The sequence below is a fragment of the Fringilla coelebs genome, assembly GCF_963513975.1.
Source record: "Fringilla coelebs genome assembly, chromosome: 19".
NCBI classification, from domain to species: Eukaryota; Metazoa; Chordata; class Aves; order Passeriformes; family Fringillidae; genus Fringilla; species Fringilla coelebs.
In genome coordinates, this window is record NC_140045.1 from 13,649,757 (window position 1) to 13,673,922 (window position 24,166).

General features: G+C 53.5%; 1 protein-coding gene across 3 annotated transcripts in view; it reads left to right on the forward strand.

Moving 5' to 3' along the window:
• The window catches only part of STX8 (syntaxin 8), an 83,850-nt gene that overhangs the window by 36,869 nt on the left and 22,815 nt on the right, over window positions 1-24,166 (forward strand). For all 3 annotated transcript variants that reach the window (XM_084218257.1, XM_084218255.1, XM_084218256.1), the window contains exon 7: window positions 16,411-16,512. In XM_084218257.1, the coding sequence (XP_084074383.1) occupies window positions 16,411-16,512 (102 nt within the window). The remainder of the gene's footprint in view (window positions 1-16,410; window positions 16,513-24,166) is intronic.

Genomic DNA, 24,166 nt, shown 5'->3' on the forward strand with positions numbered 1-24,166 from the left:
ATTGTTCCCTCCAGCACAGCGTCCTGCTAGGGAAACATTCAGGGTCAGGAACTTGGATTCTTTACCCACTGTATTCGAGGAAGCCGATTTATTGTTCTTTCCCAGCAGAACAGGGTGATTTCTTTTGGACCTATATCACATTGGCAGCCAATCTGGAGAGGTCACAGTTGCCTTACGGCTGGAGGGTCTGTGGGCACATTAATCTGTCCTCATAAATTAACTGTTGCACCCCACAGATGCCAGCACAGGGCACTCCTGAGTGTTTAGTGCCTTTCTGTTCCTCTAGAAGCAGGAATTATTTTTGTGCACTCGCTGTTTGACCCGTATCTCCTATCCCAAAATCGATACAAGTGCTCCTTGTCCTTTTTCTTTGTGTCTTTTAAAGGCTTTGAAGGAGTTTCTTCGGGGCTGGAGGAAGTGACCTTCATATCAAATAATCCTGACTTGGCGAGTTGGGGCTCTGGGTGGCTTTCTTGTGGCTATTTGTGCTGTGAAAGCTGAATAAAAAATTTGCAACTGGAACTCTTAAAAAGTGAATTAGGGGAGTGTTGAGTGGGAAGGGCCATTAGCGTGTCCTGGGCGTGGGATGTGCCTTGTTTTCCTTGCTGCTTCGTGTAGAGCTGTGTCTGACCTTTCCCCCGGCTTGTTTTGGTGGGCCTGTGAAGGAGATGTCAGAAGGAAAATGTGAATTAAAACATCTTGTGTAAGGAAATGACTTTCCTGCTCTTCTCCAAAAGGGAAAAACCTCTGAAAATAAAAGAGGAGGGAGAGTCTCTCTTAGTGTGCCATCTCTAACACTTTCAGTTCTGTTTCCCCTCGCTGTGCTGGCAGTGTTGGATGTTTTCAGGGTGTGCTGCTGGGGGCAGTGTGTCCGTGTGTCCGTGTGTCCTGCAGGAGCCCTGGGGGTGCTGCCACTGCCCAGCTGCTCTGAGCAGCATCACACCAGGGCTGGGTTCTCTGAAAACTCCTTCAGCCCCGCAGCTGCGTGTTCCCTGAGGTGGCACTCCCTTCCCAGGTAGAACACAGCTTATTTCACATTTTGTAGCCATTCCAGTTCTCCAATCTCTCCCTGTGGCTGGAGCTCTGGGGTTTGGTTTTTTTTTCTTTTTCAGCAATCTCTGGAGTGTTCTCCCTTCCTGCTGCTCTGTATCAGGTTTTTGAGAGCACAATGCTGCTCAGTGCTTTCCTGCCCAGCACTGCTGGGTTTGGGGCTCCTGGCTGCAGAGGCTCTCCCAGCCCAGCCCTTTCACAACCAGAGTGGGCTTGTGGTCATGTTGACAGCCTGACACTGTCACAGCAGTGATTTGCTGAATTTCCCTGCTGTGTCAGAGCAGCCCTGTGAGCAGGGCAGACAAAGGGGAGGCATGGGCAGGACCTCCCAGAACGAATGGGGGTCTGAGGGAGGCTGGGCTGGGGGATCCCCAGGCTCTGGGCTGAGGGAGGCGTGCTTGGCACAGCCCCATGTGCAACAGGGACACGGATCCAGCTTGGCTCTGGGCTGCAAAACAAACTGGGGAGGCTGGGTTTGTCCTGGAGAGAGGAATCCTGGCGGGACAGGGCAGAGAGCAGCCGGACTGTGGGCTGGCAGGAGGCTTAGGGAAGAGTCCCTGTCCCCAGGCAGAGGGACAGGATGAGCCCAGAGGGACGGGATCCTTCCCCAGGGTGGGCTGAGCTGCTGGGGCAGCACCTGGGGCTGGCTCACCTGGGGCCACGGGGTGGGGAATGCCCCAGCTGAAACCTGAAATGCTGAAATGTGTCAGTGCTGCTCTGGAGCTGCAGGCAGGAGCCCTGCAGGAGCTGTGCAGGGGGGTCAGGGCTGTCCCAGGGCATTCCTCCAGCAGGGATCCTCGGGGGTCTGTGAGCTCCAGGGAAATGCCAGCCCTGCAGGAAGGAGCAGCTTGGTGCTCTGTGTTCTGCAGGGCAGGCGGTGCTCTCAGGGCTCTGCCCTGGTTCACTGCTCCCTTGGGGGCAGAGAAGCTTTGGGGTGAGCTGATGGCAGTTTACAGCACCTGAAGGGAACCCACAGGAAGGATGGGGAGTGATGGAGGGACAGGACCAGGGATGGCTTCAGTGACCCAGGGCAGGGCTGGACGGGATCTTGGGAATTGGGAATTGCTCCTGGCAGGGTGGGCAGGCCCTGGCACAGGGTGCCCAGAGCAGCTGGGGCTGCCCCTGGATCCCTGGCAGTGCCCAAAGCCAGGCTGGACACTGGGGCTGGGAGCACCTGGGGCAGGGGAAGGGGTCCCTGGGGCAGGGGAAGGTGTCCCTGGGGCAGGGCGAGGGGTCCCTGGGGCAGGGGAAGGGGTCCCTGGGGCAGGGGAAGGTGTCCCTGGCATGGCAGGGGTGGCACTGGAGGGGCTCTGAGGTCCTTTCCAGCCCAAACCATTCTGGGATTCTCCTTCCCATCAAATGCCCACCCTGTGCTTTCTGCTGCTCCCCAAAGTGAGCACTCCAGGATCTCTCCCATCCCTGGTTTCAATCAGGAGGAGAGGCAGAGAGCGCCTGAGGAATAAATTCTACCTCAGATGAAACTTAATCTGTTTTTAAAGAACTCCCTCCCACTGAAATAGAGGATTTCTTTCCTTGCTTTTTAACAGTCCTCCCCTGAAAAGCTTCTCTTGGGGTGTCTCTCATCCTCACTCAATGATGTTGAGGTTTTTTCCTTTTTTATTCCGAGTTTCTGGAAGCTCTGTGGTTTTCCCTGTTACACGTTTTTAATTCAGAATGCCTCAGTGAGCCTTTCCTGTTCTGAATCTCCAGAGTACTCCATGGGGGAAAATTTAAAAAATAACATGTAAGCTTTACATAATTTACTATGAGAGTAATTGGGTTTATACAGCAGTTCATAAACCTTTAGCTGGTAAAAATCAAAGTACCTTAATCTCAAAAGCAGATGGGGGGATGTCACGGTGAAGGCTTAGAGAGTTTTCAAAGACAAATTGTTTAATTCCATCACTGCTAGGAAAATAAATAGTTCTGCTGCTGGATTGAAAACAGAAACATCCCAGAAATGAGACTTTCCTCGCTTTCAAGCATTGTTAGCTTGACGACAAAGAAATCCAAAGGAGCTCGGTGGAGAGATGTGCTGGGGTTCCAGTTTATGAGAAATGAAAGGCAAGAGCCTCTAAACCTCATTTTATCATTCTTGGGGAATTCTCAAGTGCCTTTCCTGGCTGCTCTCAGGCCCTGCCCCGTGTCCCAGGCAGTGTTTGGTGGGAATCAGGCAGGCATGTGATGTCTGCAGGTCATTTCCTTCTATCCTGGGAGGTGGCAGGGCCGGCCCTGCTCCGTGCCTGTGCTGGGAGCTGCTCCCAAACCCACTTTTCAATGTGTGTGCGGGGCTGGATTGAAAGCTGGGAGCCATGCCTTGCCTGTGTAATGAAGGCTGCATTTGTGGCCCCACAGAAATGCTGCTCGCAGGCCAATCAGGGCTATCTGGCCAGCACATCCCCTCCAAGTGATGGTCTTGCTTTAGTCCTAATGGCCTGATGAGATCACCTCTAATTTGTGTATCAAGCTGGTTTGTATCACATCGTTCAGAAAAAAAAAAAGAAAGGGGGTAAAAAACCCCACGCAAGCCCAACAAAACCCTCTTTATTTTATTTTCCTCTTGCTGGACTTCAAAAGGTTGCATTGTACCCAGTGTGCAGCGCCTGTGAAAGCTCAGAGCCATTACCTCAGCCCCCAGCCAGCAGCAGACCAGCTCCCCTGTCGTTGGGGCTGCTCTGCTCAGGATGGTGACAGTGCTGTCACCCCTGGGGGAGATGCTGCTCTGGTGGCTCCCTGGGCTGGGGCTCAGCTGGCCCTGATTCCTCCTGCATCCTCCTCCTCCTGGGGCCAAGGGATGGGGCAGCCTTGGAGAGGGGAGCGTGAGAGGCTGGTGGTGCAGAGAAGGAGCAGAGGAAGGTGCTGATGGCAGAGTGGGGGGACTGAAGGTGCTCCCACCCGGCGGTTTGTCTGTCCAGGTGCAGACACACAGCCTGGAGAGAGCCTTGCTGTGCCCTCCTGCTCGCCGAGGAAGCAGCCAGGAGGGGCTGGGGGAGGACTGAGCGCCCCTGTGCCAGCAGGCTGGGTGCCAGGTGTGCCCCTGCCAGGTGAGGGCACCTCCTGCAGCAGCAGGGCCTGCTGGTGATGCTGTGAGCTCGGCAGAGCTGCTCGTGAAGGGGTTCTGCAGCTTGGGAATCCTGGATGGACCAGCTGTGATGGATCCTGGTGGGCTGAGAGCGGGGAGACCCCGGGAGGCAGAGCTGGGGGAGCCCAGCGATGCTCAGAGCCCTGCACGGCGTGTTCGGGAGGAGGAGAGGTTTCATAAAGGGCTCTGGTAGAAACCAGAGTATGAGAAATAAAGGAGCTGGGCTGTTGGGTGTTTGGGATTGAGTGCTGACAGGGCAGTGAACCAAGCACAGCCTGGTGCTCTGCATCTCCTGAGCACCAGCCAGGCCTTTCTTCCAGCTTCTTCCAGGGCTGGATTAACCTCAGCTTGTCTTCTTCCAAAACTGCCCTCCCTCTAAAGGAAACAAATTATTGGCAGAAATTGATTTCTTCTTAGCAGCTAACTTCTAAATCTAAAAGCCTAACAAATATATGCTGCAATAATCAAAAAATGTTACATTCACACCTTTGCTGAGACACTTGGTAACGTGCTGTGGTCCTGGGTGATTTTGTTACTTTTATTTTTTGTTATTTTCACTGTTCTGCACCCTTTTGTCTCTGAATCAGTTTTGCATATTGCAGCACTGGCATTTGGATTTCTCTTGCAATCTGGCTGGAGGAATGGAAGCCTTTGGAGCTCAGCTTGTTGCTTTCTGCCTCCCTGCTTGTGTCCTTTGTCCCCACACTGGTACACGGCAGGGTGGGAGCGCAGGGGAGCTGACAGCACTCAGCTCTCACGTTTGGAAACTTCACTCTGCTCACCAAATCAGGGGCTGGCTGTAGAAAATGGGGCAAAATTCCACTGTGTGGGCTGCCCTCAGTGGGCTCTAGGTGTCTGTTTGGGGTGCAGCCCAGGTGGGTGAGCTGCTGCAGCCTGAGGTGCTGGGTGAGGCTGGTGGATCCATTTCCTCAGCTGTCTCAGGGCTGCCTGCATTGCTCTGGCTTTCTGAGCTGGCCTTCTGGCTGAGCTGGGCCCACAGTTAATGCTTGCTGAGGTTCCATTTCCATGACAAGTTCTCTGCTGGGAGATTTACAGCTCAGCTGCTTTGGTTTGCCAGGCTAATGCTCTGGAATGCAGGTTGACAGTCCAGATGTGAAACCTTTCTCCTCGGAAAGAAAACAAAGGATTAAATGCGTTTTAAGAGGGTTTGAAAAAAATAATTTAAGGCTGAGGCCCCAAACCCAACATCTGAAGTCTTGAAATACTGCTGGGGATGTGAGACTTCAAAATCAGGACACTTGGAAGAGCAGGCAGGCTGTGAGTTCCCTGTGGCTTTTGGAGCACCTGGCACTGCCTGTGCTGGGGCTTCCTAAGGTTTTACAGGATTTCAATAATCAAATTCTGCTTTTCCCTGCCAGCAGTGCAGGGTAGAGCCTGGTTTGGGTCTTGCTCCTGCTGGAACCTGGGGAGCTGGGCACAGCTGCAGGCCCTCCTGGGAGGTGAGCACGTTTCCCAGATGTTCACAGCTGAGGATGGAGGCTCCTGCTTTCTGACCTGGCAAACTGACAGTTTTCCTGGAATGATCCCAGTTCCCAGGGGGATGCAGGAAGGCCCAGGTGGGGCAGGTTTGTTCAGCAGCATCCCCATTGCAGGGGGAAAGGTCTGAGCAGGCTCCAAGGTCATGACTGGCCTGGAGAAGGGTTTAATAGTGGTGTTTAATGTCCAAGCCATCATTTTAACGAGAGAAGCACAATGGCCCCAGCCAGGCCATTGAATGTGATCCTTTGTGCTGGTGAGGGTTTGTACAATGCATCTAGCCCTGAATGCCCATTTGGGTTTCAGAATTACTTGGGTTGGAAACAATGCAGCAAGAGTTCATTGTCCTCTCAGAGAAATGATGGAAACATCCAGAACTTTCTCCCTGCCCATTTGGGAAGAGCAAACATGAGGAGTCTGTACTACCAGATGTCCTAAAGGTGAGACCACATCCCCAAAGGTAGGAAGGGCAGACCTTGCAGGGCAGGTCATTCTCAAGCTGCCTTGGGAAATATCGTGGGGTTTGTTGGATTTATTAAAACTGGGGTTGCAAAAAGCTTGTGGCTCTTCATTTGGGACTGACAATCCTGGTGGTGTTCTGTGATCAGGCTCAGGGAGCCTCTGCAGAGCAGTGACTTTGCTGGAGCACAGGCACGTTCTGTACACTCAGATATTTGGAATTTGTTCTGTTCAGAAAGGTCTCTGCCTTTATTCCAGGTTGTGGAACAACAGATGAGTACAAGTGTGCTAAAAAAGCAGGTTTGACAAATGACAAAATGGCTATGTTTTTCCTAGGTAAAAAGCAGGAAAAAAAAATAAAACCTTTGGGCTAAAGCTGCCCTTTGTAGTATCAGTGTATCTTTTTTTAAAGCAGGATGCCCTAAACTGAGTCATCAGAACAAACAACTTTAAGATTACACTCCCAGAACGAGGAGTTAATTTTTTGCCATGTATATATTCATTTTCAAACTAATTTCTCCCTGGAAGCCATGTCTTTTGTGCAGTAAGGTGTTGGTTGGTGTTGCATCTGCTGCTGCAGCCGGGTGCTGTGCTCAGTGCTTCCCAAGCACGGAGAGCCACGGAGGCAGCCCTGGCAGCAGAGGCACAAGGAGCCCCAGCAATCTCTGCCTTTGATAAACCCCATGTTTGTGCAGCTCGATAAAGGCAGGGTTCCTTCCTGCCCTGGGCTGTGTCACAGCGCAGCTCAGGACGGCAGGGTGGGGATCAGAGCAGGGCTCAGGCACACGGGTGTCCAAGCCCTGGGCTGGGTCATTCACCCTGGGCTGGGTAATTAATTCACCCTGGGCTGGGTCATTAATTCACCCTCTGCTGGGTGATTAATTCACCCTCAGCCCTGAATCCCTCGGGGTCTTTGCCCTGCAGGAAGGGGAAGATCGCAGAGCAGCCGTGGCAGGGTCCTCTCTGTGCAGCATGCTGCCTCCTCCTGCCCTGCAGAACCCACGGGCACACAGCCACCCCAAACAGCCCGTGTTCAGCCACCTCTGCAGAAAATCCGTGGGAGGGCATGTGGAAAGTTGGCCCAGCTCGTGGTGGAAGGAAGTGGGAAGAAAGAAAATCATTAGCTAAGGCTGCCGGGGATGCGTGGACTCGAGGTCGTGTTATCTGTGGAAGTTCTCCTCGCACCCTTTCTGTTGTTTTAGCCACTTCCCCGAGCAATCAGGACTTTTTCCGTGCCTGCAGACTGGGAATGGAACATTTCTGAGCTGTATTTTTGAGCTCTGGAGACGTGCCTCTCTGCTTTTGGCCTGCCAGTCTCCCGGGCAGGTGGCTGGGCAGGCAGGACACTGATGGCAGCGAGATCCGAGGAGTGCCATCCCTGCAGGGCATCCAGCTCCCGCTGCGTGCCCAGCTCTGAGCGTGCTGGAAGGTGATCTATTCCTCTTGCTAATTTACTCAATTTATCACTGATTCCAGCAGGGCTTGATGAGGGATGTCAGCTGGAGATTAGTCCCAGATGCCTGGGCTGACCTTAGCTTTATCAGCTGCTTTCAATACTGTAACCATGAAGCACTTGCAAGTTTTCTGGTTCCTCCCATGATTGATAGCCCAATTCTGAAGTGGCTTTCCTCCTCCTCTGTGATCCAAGAGGATAATGCCCTGCAGCTGTCCACAGCGTGAAGCTCTTGTGCTGAGCACTCTGCTGCTCTGCTGGCTCCTTCCCAAGGCCAGTGTTTATTAAAATGGCACTTGTGTTCTGCAGGCCTGCCCTCCCACTGCTCCAGAGCAGAGTGGGGCAGCCCCTTGGTGCCCAGGTGAGGCTGAGGTGTTTGAGGTTTAGCCCTGGGTGTGCAGGGAGGATGGGCAGAGCTGCAGGGCTGTCCGGGCTGGCTGTCTGTCTGTCTCTGCCCAGACAAGGGTGAGATGGGTTTGCTCCTATCGGGCTCCAAAGGACCAGGCTGGACTCTCAGGTTTGGTCTTCAAGGTTGTTTATTATTTCTTATCCACAAAGTTTTCTTTCTGACCAGCAAGGCAGCCAAAGGCACTCTGACCACCTGCAGGGCGGTTGCATCCTTTTATAACAAAGACTATGTAAACCATATTTACCTTTTGTCCCCAATACTTATTCTTATTAGCAAGTGTACCTTCACCAAGAACCTATCAAAAATATCTGTGTCACACAGAAAATGGAAGACATGAAGAAGGAAGAAGAACCACGAGGCAGCCCCAACTCCCTCCATCTTGTCTCCATAACCCCCCTGTACCAAAATCTTAAAACCTGTGTTTTACCCTGTAATTATACTATTTCTATACCATTTAAACCCCAGTGATTCTCATATCCCCATATACAGGTGGCACATCTCTCGAAGGGTCAACTCAAGCCACCAGCTTAGGGTGTTTAGTAGCCTAAACTGCTACAAATAGTGTTTGATGGGGTATAACACAGCTCTTTTGGACTTTCTGTTGTTTTTGTTTTGGTGTTAGTTGTCTTGCTTTTAGGTTTTTTTCTTTTGTGTTTTTGTTTCGGTGTTGGTTGTTTTGGTTGTAGGTTTTTTGGTATTTTTGTGGGGCTTTGTTGGTTTCTTTCTCTGTGAAATGGACTGGAAACCTCAGCTTGAGGTGCTCAGCAGCCAAAACAGTTTTTTTTATGGGGATTTGCTAAACCACCTTAGGAAATTGTGGCAACTGATGTGTATTGGTGATGAGCGCTGTTGATATCTATGGAAAAGGGTTGCAATGGTGTAAAAACTTGGGAAAAATGAGACTTGCTAGAGGAAAGCAGGGGTAAGTGCTACCAGCAGTTTCTGAAGGCAGTGTTTTAAAGAATCTGCTTAGATTTTGGATAAAGGGAAAACAAACAAATGTGGAGTCTGAAACAGCTTCTGTCCTTTCATTTTGTGCTGTAAGTTTGCAGAGCACAAGCACATTGTAGCAGGAGAAGTGTTTGGCTTGGCAGGGATTTGTTAGAGCCATGGAAGTGGCCTTGCAGCCTCCCAGTGCTCCAGGCTTTCCTAGACATGCAGATTTTATGGGCATTTTATCTATTAGCAGGATTTCCTTGCTTTTTCCCAGAGCCACATCTGTAGGAAAATAATTTGATGACATTGTCCCTATAAGTTGAAGATTTTGCTGGGAGTTTGGGTTGTGCGGCCCCAAAATCTTTGTTTGCGTTGCTGGGGCACTTGGGTTTGGGGTTTGAATGGAAATAAATGTTAATTATTGCAGAGAGCCCCGTGAGCTTGGGGAGCCCAGAGCAGTGCCCTGGTGTGTGGCACTGGGGACTTGAGCAAATCTGTAATTCCCACAGGAACATTTCTGTTCCAAAGCTCTGCTTGGTCTCAGGTGACTGCCCTGCTGTGCCTCACACACGGTGGGTGACAGGAGGGGTCACTTTTGGGGAGCAAAGGGGAGGAACAAACGGCTTCACACTCCAATACTTCCAGGGAAGGAGGCTTTTATCTCCTGGCAGATAGCTGGGAGAGGAGAGCCGTGCCATATCATGTGAATATAGTTCTTGCCTGCCTTGTATCACTGCGAGTTCTCAACACATCTGGGCTGAGAGCAGTTCCAGTAACATCCAAAAGTGCTGTTTTGGTTGGCACACTGGGGCTGTGCTCGATGCCAATTGGTAATGGCTCTTGGAAGCAGCCTGCCTTGAAACTGTCCCCGAGCCACTCCCCAGAGAAATTATTCAATTAAGTACAGCTAAAATTAATGGCCGTGGGTTTTGTTCGAATCAAACAAAATAAGCAGCTGGAGAAGGGGAAACTTCTCAGTGTGTGCTTTTAAAATAACAACTCTTAACTAATAACTGTGTGAGCTGGAATCGATAGCAGCGTTTGTTTTGCCAGTGTTGCTCGGGATGAGCTGAGGCTCCCGCAGCTGACGCCCTGGGACGGTTCTGTGTCACCTGCAGGCGTTCCCCAGGCACCACCTGCTGCTCCTGGGCCTGCCTGCCAGGGGGTGAAGTGTCCTGGGCTGCCTGGGGGCGTCACAGCGGGACCAGATACAGCCAGGTGTTTTAGGATGGGTGAATGCAGGGTGGGAGGGGGCGTGGGGTGGGAGCGGTGAGCCTAAGGTGTCCTGGAGCAGGTGGGGTGGGAGCAGGTGGGGTGGGAGCAGTGAGCCTGGAGGTGTCCTGGAGCAGGTGGGGTGGAAGCAGTGTTCCTGGAAGTGTCCTGGAGCAGGTGGGGTGGGAGCAGTGTTCCTGCAGGTGTCCTGGAGCAGGTGGGATGGAAGCAGTGTTCCTGGAGGTGTCCTGGAGCAGGTGGGGTGGGAGCAGTGTTCCTGGAGGTGTCCTGGAGCAGGTGGGGTGGGAGCAGTGAGCCTGGAGATATCCTTGGAGCAGGTGGGGTGGAAGCAGTGAGCCTGGAGATATCCTTGGAGCAGGTGGGGTGGAAGCAGTGAGCCTGGAGATATCCTTGGAGCAGGTGGGGTGGAAGCAGTGAGCCTAAGGTGTCCTGGAGCAGGTGGGGTGGGAGCAGGTGGGGTGGGAGCAGTGAGCCTAAGGTGTCCTGGAGCAGGTGGGGTGGGAGCAGTGTTCCTGGAGGTGTCCTGGAGCAGGTGGGGTGGGAGCAGTGAGCCTGGAGGTGTCCTGGAGCAGGTGGGGTGGGAGCAGGTGGGGTGGAAGCAGTGTTCCTGCAGGTGTCCTTGGGGCAGGTGGGGTGGAAGCAGTGTTCCTGCAGGTGTCCTTGGGGCAGGTGGGGGGGAAGCAGTGTTCCTGCAGGTGTCCTTGGGGCAGGTGGGGGGGAAGCAGTGAGTCTGGAGGTGTCCTGGAGCAGGTGGGGTGGAAGCAGTGTGCCTGGAGGTGTCCTGGAGCAGGTGGGATGGAAGCAGTGAGCCTGGAGATATCCTTGGAGCAGGTGGGGTGGGAGCAGTGAGTCTGGAGGTGTCCTGGAGCAGGTGGTGAGATTCTCTGCGGCAGAACAAACGGGTTCCTCTGTTTTGGCAGGTGTGAGCCCTGAGGGTTTGGCTGGGGAAGGTGTGGGATGCTCCTGGTTCTGAGCTGGGTGCTGGGGCTGCTCCTCACCTCCCAAGGAAGGCAGAGGGCACAGGGCCATCCCATCCCATCCCACCAACACACTAAAACTATACCAAAGAACAGAAGAAAGGGCTAGCAAGGAAAGGAATGAGTAATAAAATCTTGTGACTGACCAGAGTCCCAACACAGCTGGACCGTGATTGGCCATTAATTAAAAACAACCACATGAGACCAGTCAAAGATGCACCTGTTGCATCCCACAGCAGCAGACAATCATTGTTTGCATTTCATTTCTGAGGCCTCTCAGCTCATCAGGAGGAAAAATCCTGGCAAAAGGATTTTTCATAAAATATGTCTGTGACAGAGCCCCCTGTCCAGCAGGGCAGGGAGGCTGGGACGTGTACTGGTGCCACCTGGAGCCCTGGGAGCTGCAGGGGAGCTCTGGGGTGAGATCCCCTCCGGCCTCCCTGCAGCTCTGGCATTGCTGTGTTCTCCTCTGTAACAGGAATATTCCTGCAGGAATGACAAAATTCCCAACAGAAATTGTGACAGAAATATTCCTGCAGGGATTACAAAATTCCTAACAAAAATTGTGACAGGAATATTCCTGCAGGAATTCCAATTCACACCCTGACACCTGCCCAGCAGGAGCCCAAGCAGAGCCTCTGGACCCTCCAGGGGCCCTCAGGAGGGCTGATGTTAATTGACCCTGTTAATTGGAAGAGCTGAAGAGTGAGACAGCTGGAACGTGGAGGAGCGAGTTGGTGTGACCCTTTGGAGAAGTTTGTGTTTTTGGGGTTTTTAATGCTGACAGGAGGTTCTGCCAAGGAGGAGATTAAATGTCCTCAGTTAAATTTGGGACGGTGGAGGGAGGATCCTGGTGTCTGCTGGGAATGCAGAGCCCGTCGGAGCAGGGAGTGCTGTGGGGCAGGCAGCACCGGGGGATTTGGGCTGCAGCTGGAGGAGGAGAAGCCCAGGAGGGCTCTCCTGTGTTGCCCTTGGCTCAGGGAGCTGCAGAAACCTGCCATGGCTGCAGCCAGGAGACAAATCAGGATTCCTGGCTTGGTGTTTTTTCTGCATTTTTTCTCTTTTCGCTCTGCCCTGACATTACAGCTGGCACACGTTGCTGAGGTTCTTCGGGTTTCTGATGTGCTTACATCAGTTGCAATCTTCATTTCACAGCCCTGGCACCTGGAACAATGCTCTGCTTTCTTATTACCATGCAGTTATGGGGTTTGGACATATAGAGGTTGGCATTCCCTGTGTGATTCACTTCTTTGGTATCCAGCTCTTCTCCTGAGGCACCAGGGACCTGAGGGAGGGAGGGAAAGCCTGCCTGGCCTCTCCTCTGAGTTCAGCCTCGCTGTAATTGGGTTTGGGTCAGGGCTTTAGCTCTCTGTGTTTTCCCAAGGCTGACTGGAGTCTCCCATGGCTCAGGGGGGCAGGCCTGGAGGTGCATCACTCATCAATAAATGCCATTGAGTGATCCATACATTTCAATCCCTGGAAAACCCAAACAGTTCTAAGGAAATGTCTGGTCAGCAGCTGCTCTGTGAACTGATCAGACCCCAGGTCTGCTTCTCTCTGCCAATGCTGAATTTCACGTGGCCACCTCTGCTTGGCTTTTGGGCTTCTCACTCCCCAGACAGAACGGGTGCAGGTCAAAGATGGAGTTGCCAAAACCAACTGTGGCTTTCTATGCATTTTAAAGAAAACAAGCAAAAAAAAAAAATCAATTAGTGTAAAGCCATGTATGCAGAACTCTAAAACCTGTTCCACTCCATGGGAGGAGATGGTCACCCTTCCCAAGGAATTCCTGAGTTAAGGAGAGGGATTTAAAAAAGAAAATAACCTGGCCTGGCAGAAGGAGGAGACCTGGAAGTGCCTCTGGCTTCCTACAGGGCCTGGCCACTTCCAGGGGGAGTGCTGGGCTGCCTCAGCTCCTGCTGAGCTCCAGCACCTCCTACCTGGCCCTGCAGCCCGGGGACAGGCTGGGGACTGAGTGCAGGGATGGGCACAGCTGTGCCTGCCCTTGGGCAGTCCCTGCTGCTGGAGCAGCTCCTGGCCCAACTCACCCCCAGCCCTGACCTTCAAACCCACTCGAGCTCAGTGCTGGGCTGGGTTTTATCTTCTGCTGGGAGATCCTGCCTCCCTGGGAGGAGAGCCTGGCTGAAGGTGCTCCTGGCGGAGTTGTGGCTGCAGTGCTGTGTTACAGGAGTCCTTTGGAAGGTCACCAGCAGCCAGCCTGCCTTCCCCGTCTGCTCCCTCCCTCTGCCAGCTCCTCTCCACCTTGCTTTAGCCTGTTCCCTGCATAGCCAGCTGAATGGGGGGGATGGAACGTGGGATTGCCAGCTTGAAGGGCAGGGGGGCTGCAGGGGGGTCAGCAAAGGTGGGAGCCTGAGCAGTGCCAGTGCTCTGAGAAATTCCTTGGCCATGGATTCCTCGGTGCCCACCTTAGAGATCCAGCGCGAGTTTTCAACTCTGCCTTATCCCACACGGATTTCCTTTGGAGTGGGGAGGAATATCTCATTTTCAGGGAGATTGGGCACTGCCCTGTGCTTGGGTGTCACCACAACAGGGGCTCTGTGGGTGCAGGGATGGAGGGATGGATGGATGGGTGCATGGATGGATGTTTCTTTTCTGAGGAACCTGCTGGGCTGGACTTCTGGTTCAGCTGGGAATGGGGTCAGAACCTCCTTGTGCTTCCTCCCTGTTCCAGCTGCTCACACCTCCAGGTGCTGCCGTGAGCCCTCCAGAATTCTCCAGGTCCCAGCTGAGACATCAAAGGTCTGGGTGCTCACTGGGCTGGGGTGAAGTGCCCTGCTCCCCTGGGACCTGCCTGTGTCACCAGACACGTTTATATAGATATATATCTGGAGAAATGCTTCTTCCAGGATGTCCAGGGCAGCCCTTTGGTTCAGCAGTGAGTCCTGGCAGGGGGATGGGGAAGGAGAGGCTCCACCCAGAATCCCAATTGCAGTGCCTTGGGCTTTGAAATGATGACAGAAAATTTTCCTGCTCGCATTTGTTCTCATTTAGCCACAGCTTGTTCACCAGGATGTTTTTCAAGGAGGGTCTGGTCTGTGCTGGCAGAGGAAAGTCTCCAATTTCCCAAGCATGCTTATCACTTTGTCCTTGACAACGATGGGAACTTGCAGCGCTTTTTTTCGTGGAGAGGCAAACATGAGCAGTCCTGCCCTTGCAGGCAGCATTGTCCTGCTCTTCCTGTGTGCTGAATCACGCAGGACAGATAAAGTTTCCCCAAAATATTGTTGGCTTTGCAGATGTCAGACCTGGGAAAATTGGGTGGAAGGGGGAGGAGGGTGGGTGAATATCTGAACTGCAAACTGAGCAAACCTTGTAGCTCAAACAAAATGCCTCCCATCCCTTGGGAGAACATGGGTTGGTGTAGGATGGACGACGCTGACTGTCATAATATTGATGAACAATAATTTTACATGTTGCAAACAACTTCAGAAATAAGGAGGGCTTGTGTCTGGCATAGAGCAGTGTGGGTGGGGTGGATGGGTGAGATGCAGAGGGTAAAACACAGGGGAGGGGCTGATGTTTGGTAGAACAGTGGCTGATGGTTGGTGGAACCATGGTTGATGTTTGGTAAAACACAGGGGAGTGGCTGATGTTTGGTAGAACAGTGGCTGATGTTTGGTAGGACACAGGTTGATGTTTGGTAGAACACAGGAGAGTGGCTGATGTTTGGTAAAACACAGGTTGATGTTTGGTAAAACAGTGGCTGATGTTTGGTAGGACACAGGTTGATGTCTGCCCTCTGCCCTCCCTTGGTGGGGATTCAGGGGTGGTTTGGGCTGCAGGACAGGGCTCAGGAGCTCAGGCTTTAGGAGGGCTGTGTGTTTTCAAAGTCCAGGGTTTTGTAGATGCTGATATCATTTTACACGGGGATTCCCTGGAGATGACAGAGTGTTGGTGGAGCAGATGGAAACATGCACTGCAAGGATGGTGCTCAAATGTCTCAGCTCTCCGGGAGAGCAAAACCTGCGTGCTCCCTGTGCCTTGGACATTTCCTTTGTGCTGCAGAACTTTGATCATTTTATGTGGTTTTTGTTATCTCAGTGTACAATCAGCCTGGTTTTATCTCTGTTTGATACAGTGTTTGTTCCTTGATAAGACTGAGGACATAAACACCCTCCATAATGAACATCTGGGACCTGAGGAACAGCTGGGGCTGGGCCAGGGAGGGTCAGGGTGGATTTCAGGGAAAGGTTCTTCCCCCAGAGGGTGCTGGCACTGCCCAGGCTCCCCAGGAACAGGCACGGCCCCGAGGCTGCCAGAGCTCCAGGAGCCTTTGGGCAGGGTGGGCTTACAGAGACCAGGATCAGCCACTGTCCCCAGGCCTGGCTCAAGGGCAGGGTGGGCTTACAGAGACCAGGATCAGTATGGGGAGGGTGCTGAAGTGGAACCAGAGGGAGAGGCTGTGCAGCAGCACTCAGGGCTTGGCTGCTGTCCTCTCCTGATCTGTCGTGCACAGGGGAAGCCTCTCCTACCTGCAGGGCTGAGGGCAGCCAGGCACTGGCTGTGTGTTCCAGGGAAATCAGAGCGTGACAGGCAGTGAGAGGGAAATTTACTGCCTGAATGTGGCTTTTCACTTCGAGCCATCCCACCAGCCACTCTCAGTGTAAGCCTTGTACCAGCTCTGCTTTCCATGACAAAATTAAAGCCATCTTTACAGGAGGGTGAGGGTGGCTTGGCTTCAAGTTTTCCTTTCTCTTCTGTTAAGATTTGATGTAGGGGAAACTCTGCCTGCTTTCCTTTTCCCAGAGAACCTTCTGGGCTGCAGGGAGGGCTGCCAGACCCACAGCTCCAGGAGGGAGCCCAGGCAGCATTTGTGACCTCGGTGGGTGCTGGTCAGGGCTGCCCTGGGTGCCCCTGAAGTGTTTTTGAAGCTGGTGGCTGTGCTTTAGTGAGGGTGTTGTGACCAAGTGTGAGATGCTGTTCAGGGACTGGAACTCCAGATTTCCTATAGCTCAGGCACTAACTCCCTCACTTTGAATCAGTGAGGCAATCCACCTCAGCGCTGTGGCTGCCACCAACCATCCTGTACTCCCTGACCTCCCAGGCTGGTGCTGCTGTTTCAGGCTGTATTTTCTCCTCCATTTCAAGCTGTACTGTCCCCTCCATTCTAGCAGTGGGGCACTGCACTGAGTCTGGCGTGGCACCTCGCAGGATTTGGACCTTCCAGCGATGTGAGCCCTGGTGTGTCCCGCTGGGGGAGGCAGCTGGTGCCACTCTGGGGCTCTCAGCAGGAGGGTGGCTGGGCAGGGCTGCTGTGGGCTCAGATTTGATGTGCCTGTTCCTCTTTCCCCAGAGATCATCGATGACCTGACGAGCCTGGTGGAGAGCACGGACGGGCGGCTGCGCAGCCAGACACGGCACGTGCAGGCGGTGGAGAGGAAATCCACGTCCTGTGGTAGGAGGGGGCTGCGGGACAGACGGCCAGGGCTGCGGGACAGACGGCCAGGGCTGCGGGACAGACGGCCAGGGCTGCGGGACAGACGGCCAGGGCTGCAGGAGGGACACCCAGCCAGGGCTGCGGGACAGACGGCCAGGGCTGCGGGACAGACGGCCAGGGCTGCGGGACAGACGGCCAGGGCTGCAGGACAGACGGCCAGGGCTGCAGGAGAGACACCCAGCCAGGGCTGCCTTGGGAGGCTGAGCTGAAGCAGGGGCTGGGCAGAATCACAGAATAAAGCAGGGATTTATTCAAAGGATCTCCTCCATGGATCCACCTTGGGCAGCACCAGAGCCCAGCCAGGTGAACCAAAGGTGAACCAAACTGGCCCCAAAATCCCCAAGCACTGCCGGGGTCTCTCCCTGGGATCAGCTCTGCTCCATTTGCACCTTGCAGTTCATTGTCCCATCCCAGCTTTAGCCCCTGCAGCCCCACCCTGCTTGTTTTTCTCTCTCCAGCCCACGGGGTTTGTGCTCCTGGGCTGGGATTGGGATCATTTGTCCTTGGTGCCCAGCTGGAGCCGGGATTGTTTTGTCTCCCTGCTCTGTGCACAGAGCTCACCATCCCATAATGTGAAGCTCAGAGTTGCACACCTAGGCAGCACAGAATCTGAAAAATAGGAAAGCTGAACCTGAGGCATCACCAGGGCAGTTTTCACTGCTGATGTGCAGTCATTAACTGTTGCTAATTGCTGTGCAGTGCTCCCCCCGGAACAGCTTCTTTCAGAGGCCCAAACCCCAGCACCCCACACACCTCCAGCAGCTCTGACTGCCTGGGCTGCAGTGCTGCTGCAGTTAATTTCCTTCAGCCATTTGACTCCAGCCTTGCACAATGTCCCGATTGTGAGAAACGGTTTGAAATTAGAGCGGTGCATGTTAATCAGCTTTACACAAACTTGCTACCAGCTCTCACAAAGCTGGCCCAGCAGGGAGTGGGGCTGCAGGGGCATTGCTGGGCTGTCCTGCAGGAATGAGCTCCTAACCCAGCAGCACTCAGAGCCTGCCAGGCACGAAATCCTTCCTGGTGACCCTGCAGGGATGTGCAAGCTGCTGGAGCCAAGCTGGCCTCCCTGTGCAGGGAGCCAAGGCTGGGTGATGGCACAGGCAGGTCTGGGTGAAGGCACAGGCAGCTCTGGGTGATGGCACAGGCAGCTCTGGGTGATGGCACAGGCAGCTCTGGGTGATGGCACAGGCAGCTCTGGCAGGACAGGATGTGTGCACGGTGGCAGAAGATGTCTTTGTGTGGGGACAGGGACTGACTGAGGGATGCAGTCCCGGGCAGGGGGTGGCAGCTCAGTTCTGGATCAGCATGTCTGGTTCTGGTCTCCCTGGGTTTTATCGTGCCAGAAGGCTCACAGTGCTCTGCAGAACTCTGACTCAGAGGCAGAAGTTGCTGCAGTTGGGTTGATGTAGTTCAGGAAGGAGAAATCCAGGGGCTGGGGTGGTCCCAGCCTGGCTGTGGCTGGTGGGAGATTTCCCTCTGTGCAGCGAGGCTCTGCCTGCAGAGCTCCCCGGCTCACGCTGGCACTGACGCATCTTTGCAGCACTGACAGTTCAGGGATTTATTTGGCTCCCCATCCGTGATAAGGTTTTGAAAGCTTGGTGGATGGAGGTTGATGAAAACCTGTGGCTTCTTCTGGAGGTTAAAGTTGACGTGTCAGAGTCATTTGTCTCCGAGTTCTCCCGCACCAACTGCAGATGGAATTAAAGGCGTGACTGCGGAGTTCATGACTGACTCTTTTATTTTAGATCTTGGATGTTGATGCAAGATGGATTTAATTTAAAACTGAGTGCACTTGAATGATGCTGAGTGCCCCTGTGTGCCTTTGGAGGCTCCCCTTAATTCCTGTGGCTTCGTTTTCCTCACGAGTGCAGGGCGGCTCAGCTTGGAATGGGGGTGAGCAGGGAGTCCGTCCCCCAGGTCCAGGGGGGATTTCTCCCCATTTTTAGGTTCCTCGTGCAGGTGCAGCCCCAGACGTGTTGCATGATGATGAGGCTGTCTCTTTAACTCGGGAAGCCCATCCTGGCTGCCTGGGGAATTTCACAGGAGGAGGAGGATGGGAGAAGCGAAGGCTGGGAGGATCCTGGCCTGGATTCCTTGGGGGTGACCTCTCTCACCCTTTGCACATTGAAAAACATTTGGCTTTGGTGAGAAGTGCAGCCTCCGGTGCCTGTTCCCTCTGCTCCCATAGGTCTTCCTGTGTTTGCATAACAATTTGGGCATAAGCAAACAGCACATTGCCTCAGCTGGCTGCTTCCTCCTGCCCAGGCACGAGCTTTGGAGCAGCCGTGCTGAGGACTCCAGCAGCATTCCTCCCATCCCCTTCCACCCTTCTCCCCGGCACTGGGAGGAACTGGTGCACTGGGATCAGAAATGCCCTCCCTGTAGGTGTGATTGGCACCTGCCAGGGGACCGTGTCAGAGTGCCTGTTTCTCGTTTAAATTGATCCAATTCAGTGGATCAAATTCAGCCACTCTGGGTTTGCTGCCTTGCTTTGGATCTAAAGCAGGGTGGGTGCTCAGCCCTCGCCCTTGCTCCCCCAGACCCAGTCTCCCCTCTGCTCCAGCTGTGCCTGCTAATGTGTTTTTCCCTCCTTTTTGAAATGGGGATGTCTTTTTCTTTTGCTGCTGAGTGCCCGTGCTGGAGCCAGGGGCTGTGGGTGCGAGCAGAGCACGCTGGCTGCAGTGATGGAATAATCCCTGTTTTACAAGCAGGAATGTCATGCATTAGTGGGTGTGTCTTTGTTAGCAGCCAGTATCATCAGAGGATCAAAGGATTGCTGGTGAAGCCCAGCTTTAATCAATATTTCCCCATCTCCCCCTCGTGCAGACCCCGTTTCCAGCTGTGGGGCTGTTCCCAGTGCCCTCTGGAGAGCCCAGTGCTGTGCCCCTGGCGTGGCTGCCTGGCCCAGGGGCTGCCTCAGCCTGGCACAGCCCTCAGCCTGTCCTGGGGGGTTGTTTCATTCACAGCTTGTTTGCAGAGCCATTTTTCTGGCTGTCCCAGAGCTGCTGACAGTGCCAGCCCCTGCCCTGCCCAGGGAAGGCTGTCCTGTCCCCCAGTGGCCTCGGGCAGCCCCACACTGGTGGCACTGGGCACTCCCAGGATTGCAGCGCAGGGATAACCACGGCGTGGACTCCAGGCTCTGCATTTATGAAATTATTGCTGAAAACCATCAGTCATCCGCAGGCAAATGTTTGCACACTGCCTGGCATTGTGTTCTCCCTTCCAGAGGGTGCTGGGCATTAGCAGGGCTGCTGGGACAGACAAGTTTGGTGGATTTCAGAAATGTGCTTTCAGCAGGGTGTTCACACAGCTCAGCAGTCAGGGGTCAGCTTTGCTCCAGGGGTGGCTGCTGTGTGCACAGTCCTGCCTTCTCAGCCTCACCCCTGCTGCTCTCGGGCTGCTGTGTGCTCTCTCTCCCAGGCTGGGCACCTTTAGGGCTTTTTGCAGGGTCATGCTCACTAACCATTCCTCAATAAATGTTTTTATTAATCCTTACAACGTCCTCTTAAGAACTGCATTTAAAAATTTGCAGATAAATGGAAGTATAAATAATGTAGAGATGCTGGGGGAAACGGGGTTGGTGCTCTTGGGTAACTTTTCCCCATCCTTGAGGTTTGTAGTGGGGTTTTTTCTTTGGTCACTTCCTTGAAGACCATGAGTAGAGAGGATGGTTAAGCCAGGCTTTGGCTGTGATCAGAACATCCTCAGGTGTTCGTGTCTGGAGCAGCCAAGGGGATTTTGGTAGCTCAGGCCACGGCTGGAGCCCCTGTTGGCAGATGTGACCTGTGCAGAGCTGGTTGCACCTCAGCTGTGCCCTGTGTGGAGCCAGAAATGCCTTCAGGTCCTGCTGCAGGATGAATTTTGGGGAGGGGAGCTGGGCACTGCTGCTCTGCCCCTGCTCCCACCCCGGTCCCTCTCCGGTGTTCTCCTGCAGCCAGGGGGAAAAGCTGCTCCTGTTTCCTGGGGGAGCACACAGAACACCATGGCTTTGTCACAGTAAGAACAAGCAGGAAAAAACGAGGGAGCTTTTGTTTCTGATGGGTGAGTCCGTGTGCATCCCCTCCCAGCAGCCTGAGGGCAGCAGACCCTGCTCCTCTGTGTGCATCCTCTGCCCTGCAGCCCCAGCAGACCCCTCGGGGCAGGAGCTGTGTCCTGGAGGGCACAGCACCTCGTCCCTTCCCTTTCCTCCTGTTCCACCAGGTGGCAATGCAATCCAGGCACTCCCTGGGCCAGGTGAGGGCTCAGCTCCCCTTGCTGCCGGGGAGGGGCTGGGGGTGCCCAGGGCAGGGTGGGAACTGCAGCAGGTTAATCTCTTCCAGGTGGGTTACTGGTTTTAATCTCACCAAAACACCTGGATTAAAACCAGAGCTTTGCTGGACGCTTTCATTGGAGTTTTTGGAAGGTTTGGTTTGTTTTAAAACAGGGTAGCTTGGATTATACAAGGTTTCCTCTAGAAAATAATGATTCATGCAGGCTGGGGCCTTTTCCTGCCAGGTTCTGTGATCTCCCTGTTCTGTGTTTTGCTTATTTTTGCCATGGATTTAATTTGTTTTATAAATTACGACGGCAGCTGCTCAGGTTTGTTCCTCTGACGTTTCCTGTGTGTTGGGATGAGCAAGTCTCATCCATTTGTTTTTTGCTCAGTGGAGAGGAGGAGTGGTTCTGTTGCCATGAAATCAGCCTTTCCTGCAATCTGACTCTCGCAGAAGTTACTCTGATGTTCCTCCCAGGGCTGCCCTGACAGCTGCCCTGCTCTGAGTCACCTGTGCAGCCTCTGATGGGATGACATTTCTTGGCCTGGCAGTTTCATTGTTTCCCTGAGATGGGGCTGTGCTGGTGGCAGTGTCCCCAGCCTGGTGGCAGTGTCCCCAGCCTGGTGGCAGTGACAGTGTCCCCAGCCTGGTGGCACTGGCAGTGTCCCAGCCTGGTGGCAGTGGCAGTGTCCCAGCCTGGTGGCACTGGCAGTGTCCCCAGCCTGGTGCCCACTCCTGCAGTGCCCTTGTGCCCTCAGCCAGCTCCTGGCCTTGCTCTGCCTCCTCTTCCTCCTCCCTCCTCTTCCTCCTCCTCCTCACACTCACTGTATTCACTTCTCAAATATTTGCTGGTGCTGAGCTGTTGGAATGGATTCAGCTGATGAACAAGGATGGACCTAAGCAGTCATAAAAAGGGTTTTTTGTAGAAGAAGTGGTTTGGATTTGCTCTGTGAGTCCCAGGTGGGAAGCACAGCATGTCCTGGTGCCGTCAGTGTGTGTTGAGCAGGAAAAGCTGGGACCTTCTGGGTCAGAGGATCCCTTCAAGATCAGCTTCTGAGAACAAGCTTGTTTCTTCCCCCCCATTACTCCTATTGGGAGGCTGAAATGGCCATAAACTTATTTCCAGCCTGGACCTGTCAGGGATACTTCATGATGCCCACGTGCAGCCCCTGTTCTGCTGTCCTGAATAGTTCTTTCCTCTTTTTTATTCTTTCCCTCAAATGTGTGTGTCCAAGAGATCACTCAGTGTGCCCTCCCAGCTTTGTTTTGCAGGGCTGAACAAGTGTCTTTACATTTTAATCTCCTAAATTAATCTGGTTTCTGCCAAGTCCTTTTTTTTTACACTTCTTCCTACTTAAACCTTTTGGATGTTTAAGCACAGGAGCCAAGTGCAGCATCCCTGGGGCTGCTCAGTGCTCTGGGTTTCTGTAAATCCTGTCACCTGCCTTGTCCAGCAGCTCCAGCTCTTCTCTGGCTGTTGGAAATACTGCAAGTCCAGCACGTTGATGCCTCAGTCGTTTTGGCTTTGAGCTGTTTGCTTGGGCCTTTCTCACTCTTGAACATTTTCCACTCAAGTTCATTTTCTTTCCAGCTCCCAGCAAAAACTATTGTTCATCCCCAGAGCGTGGCTCCCTCTCCCATCCCGTGGAATTTCACCCTTCCTCCATTCATCTTCACAGTTTCCCATTTTCCCCCCTTCCAGTCCCAGCTTTCCTGTGTGCTGCTGCTGCTTTCCAGCTTTGTGTCAGCAGCAGGCTTCATTAGCACACTCACTTCTTGTGCCAAGGTCATTAATAAACACGTTTAATAAGCTCAGCCTGCTGACCATTCCTGGAGGAGCTCTGCCAGTGACCTCCATCCATTCTGGTCCTTCTTTCAACGCCACTTCCCCTCTCACCAGTTTCCTGCCCTTCCAGCTCTGCTAATCCCCAGGTTTTCATTTCAGCCTTTCCCATCTGGGGCTGCATGGCTTTGCTGGAGTCTGTGGGTAGGATCTGTCACTTCCTTTGGCCAGGAAATTCACTGTCTGACCAGCTAACCTGCTTAGCTCTGTGGGATCTGATTTCCCCTCAGTGCACTCCCAGTGTTTTCTCCCCTCTCTACTTTTTGGTTTCCCGTTCTGATTAGCCTTGGTTTGCTCTGAGCCTCCATCCTGCCCGGGCTGGTCAGACCTGGGGATGCTCACAGCTGTTTCTTCCCTACATTCTGTGGGTGGCAGCTGTGTGGGTGCTGCAGTTCCCCTCTGGCTCTGGAGGGACCCCAGATGTTGGGGTACCTGTCCAGGTGAGGGGAAGGGCCTGGTGCATCACTCCTGACTTCAGGGACAGCCCGAGAGTGGCATTTCTGGGCCTGGGCTGTGAGAGATCAGTCAGGCAGAGGCTGAAGCCTGGAGCAGTGAAAAGCCATCCCTCCCCATCAGGAGCCAGGGAGAGGGGGATCAAAAGGCAATCGAGATCTTGTTAATTACATTTGCATATGCAGCTGTTCAAACAGACTGAACTTCATCAGAGCCTGCTCATACCTATCAGGAGATTTAGAGCAGCTGTTGTCAGCCCACGTAGTGGGATCCTGCAAATCTGGTGCTGAAATGAGCCCCTGGGCACCCTGCTCACCCAAGCTGTCCATCACTGCAAAAGGCCAAGCAATTAATTGGATTTCAATATTGAAAACACGGAATTGTGTGAAACATCCGAGCGCGACTGCTTACAGCTCGGTTTCCAAGGATACGTGTTGCAGAATTAAATCATTAATTTATATTTCTGAAAACAGTGATGAAATGTGTTAATTTGTACATTACCAAAGAGGCTCAAACTTGCCTCCTTCTGCCTTTTCTTTCCTAATATGCTCAATGACAAAATAATTGCTCTCCCTGATCTGGAGCTGAAATCCAACGGTGTTCAGGCTCGGGGATTTCGTGCCACGTTCAAACCCAAATTAGGGGGGAAATCATCTGGGTCAAAGGTTTGTAGTAACTCCTGCAGACTGAAATTCTGCCTTCATCTTTGGCTCCCGAATGCTGAGCCTTTTGCAGCCTCCCCTGGGGGTGTCACCCTGGATCCCCCGAGCCAGAGCTGTGCTGAGCACGCAGTGCCCGGGCAGGGCATTCCAGCATCTGGAATTTCATGCTTGCCAGGGCAGAGTGAGGGGCACATCTGGAATTTTGTGCTTGCCAAGGCCAGGGCAGAGCGAGGGGCACATCTGGAATTTTGTGCTTGCCAAGGCCAGGGCAGAGCGAGGGGCACATCTGGAATTGTGCTTGCCCAGCCCCGGGCACTGCAGGGCCACAACAATGCACGGAGGATGTGGTCAGGGGGAAATGAGGCTGCTGGGGACAAGTGGTGGTGTTGTCTCTTCAG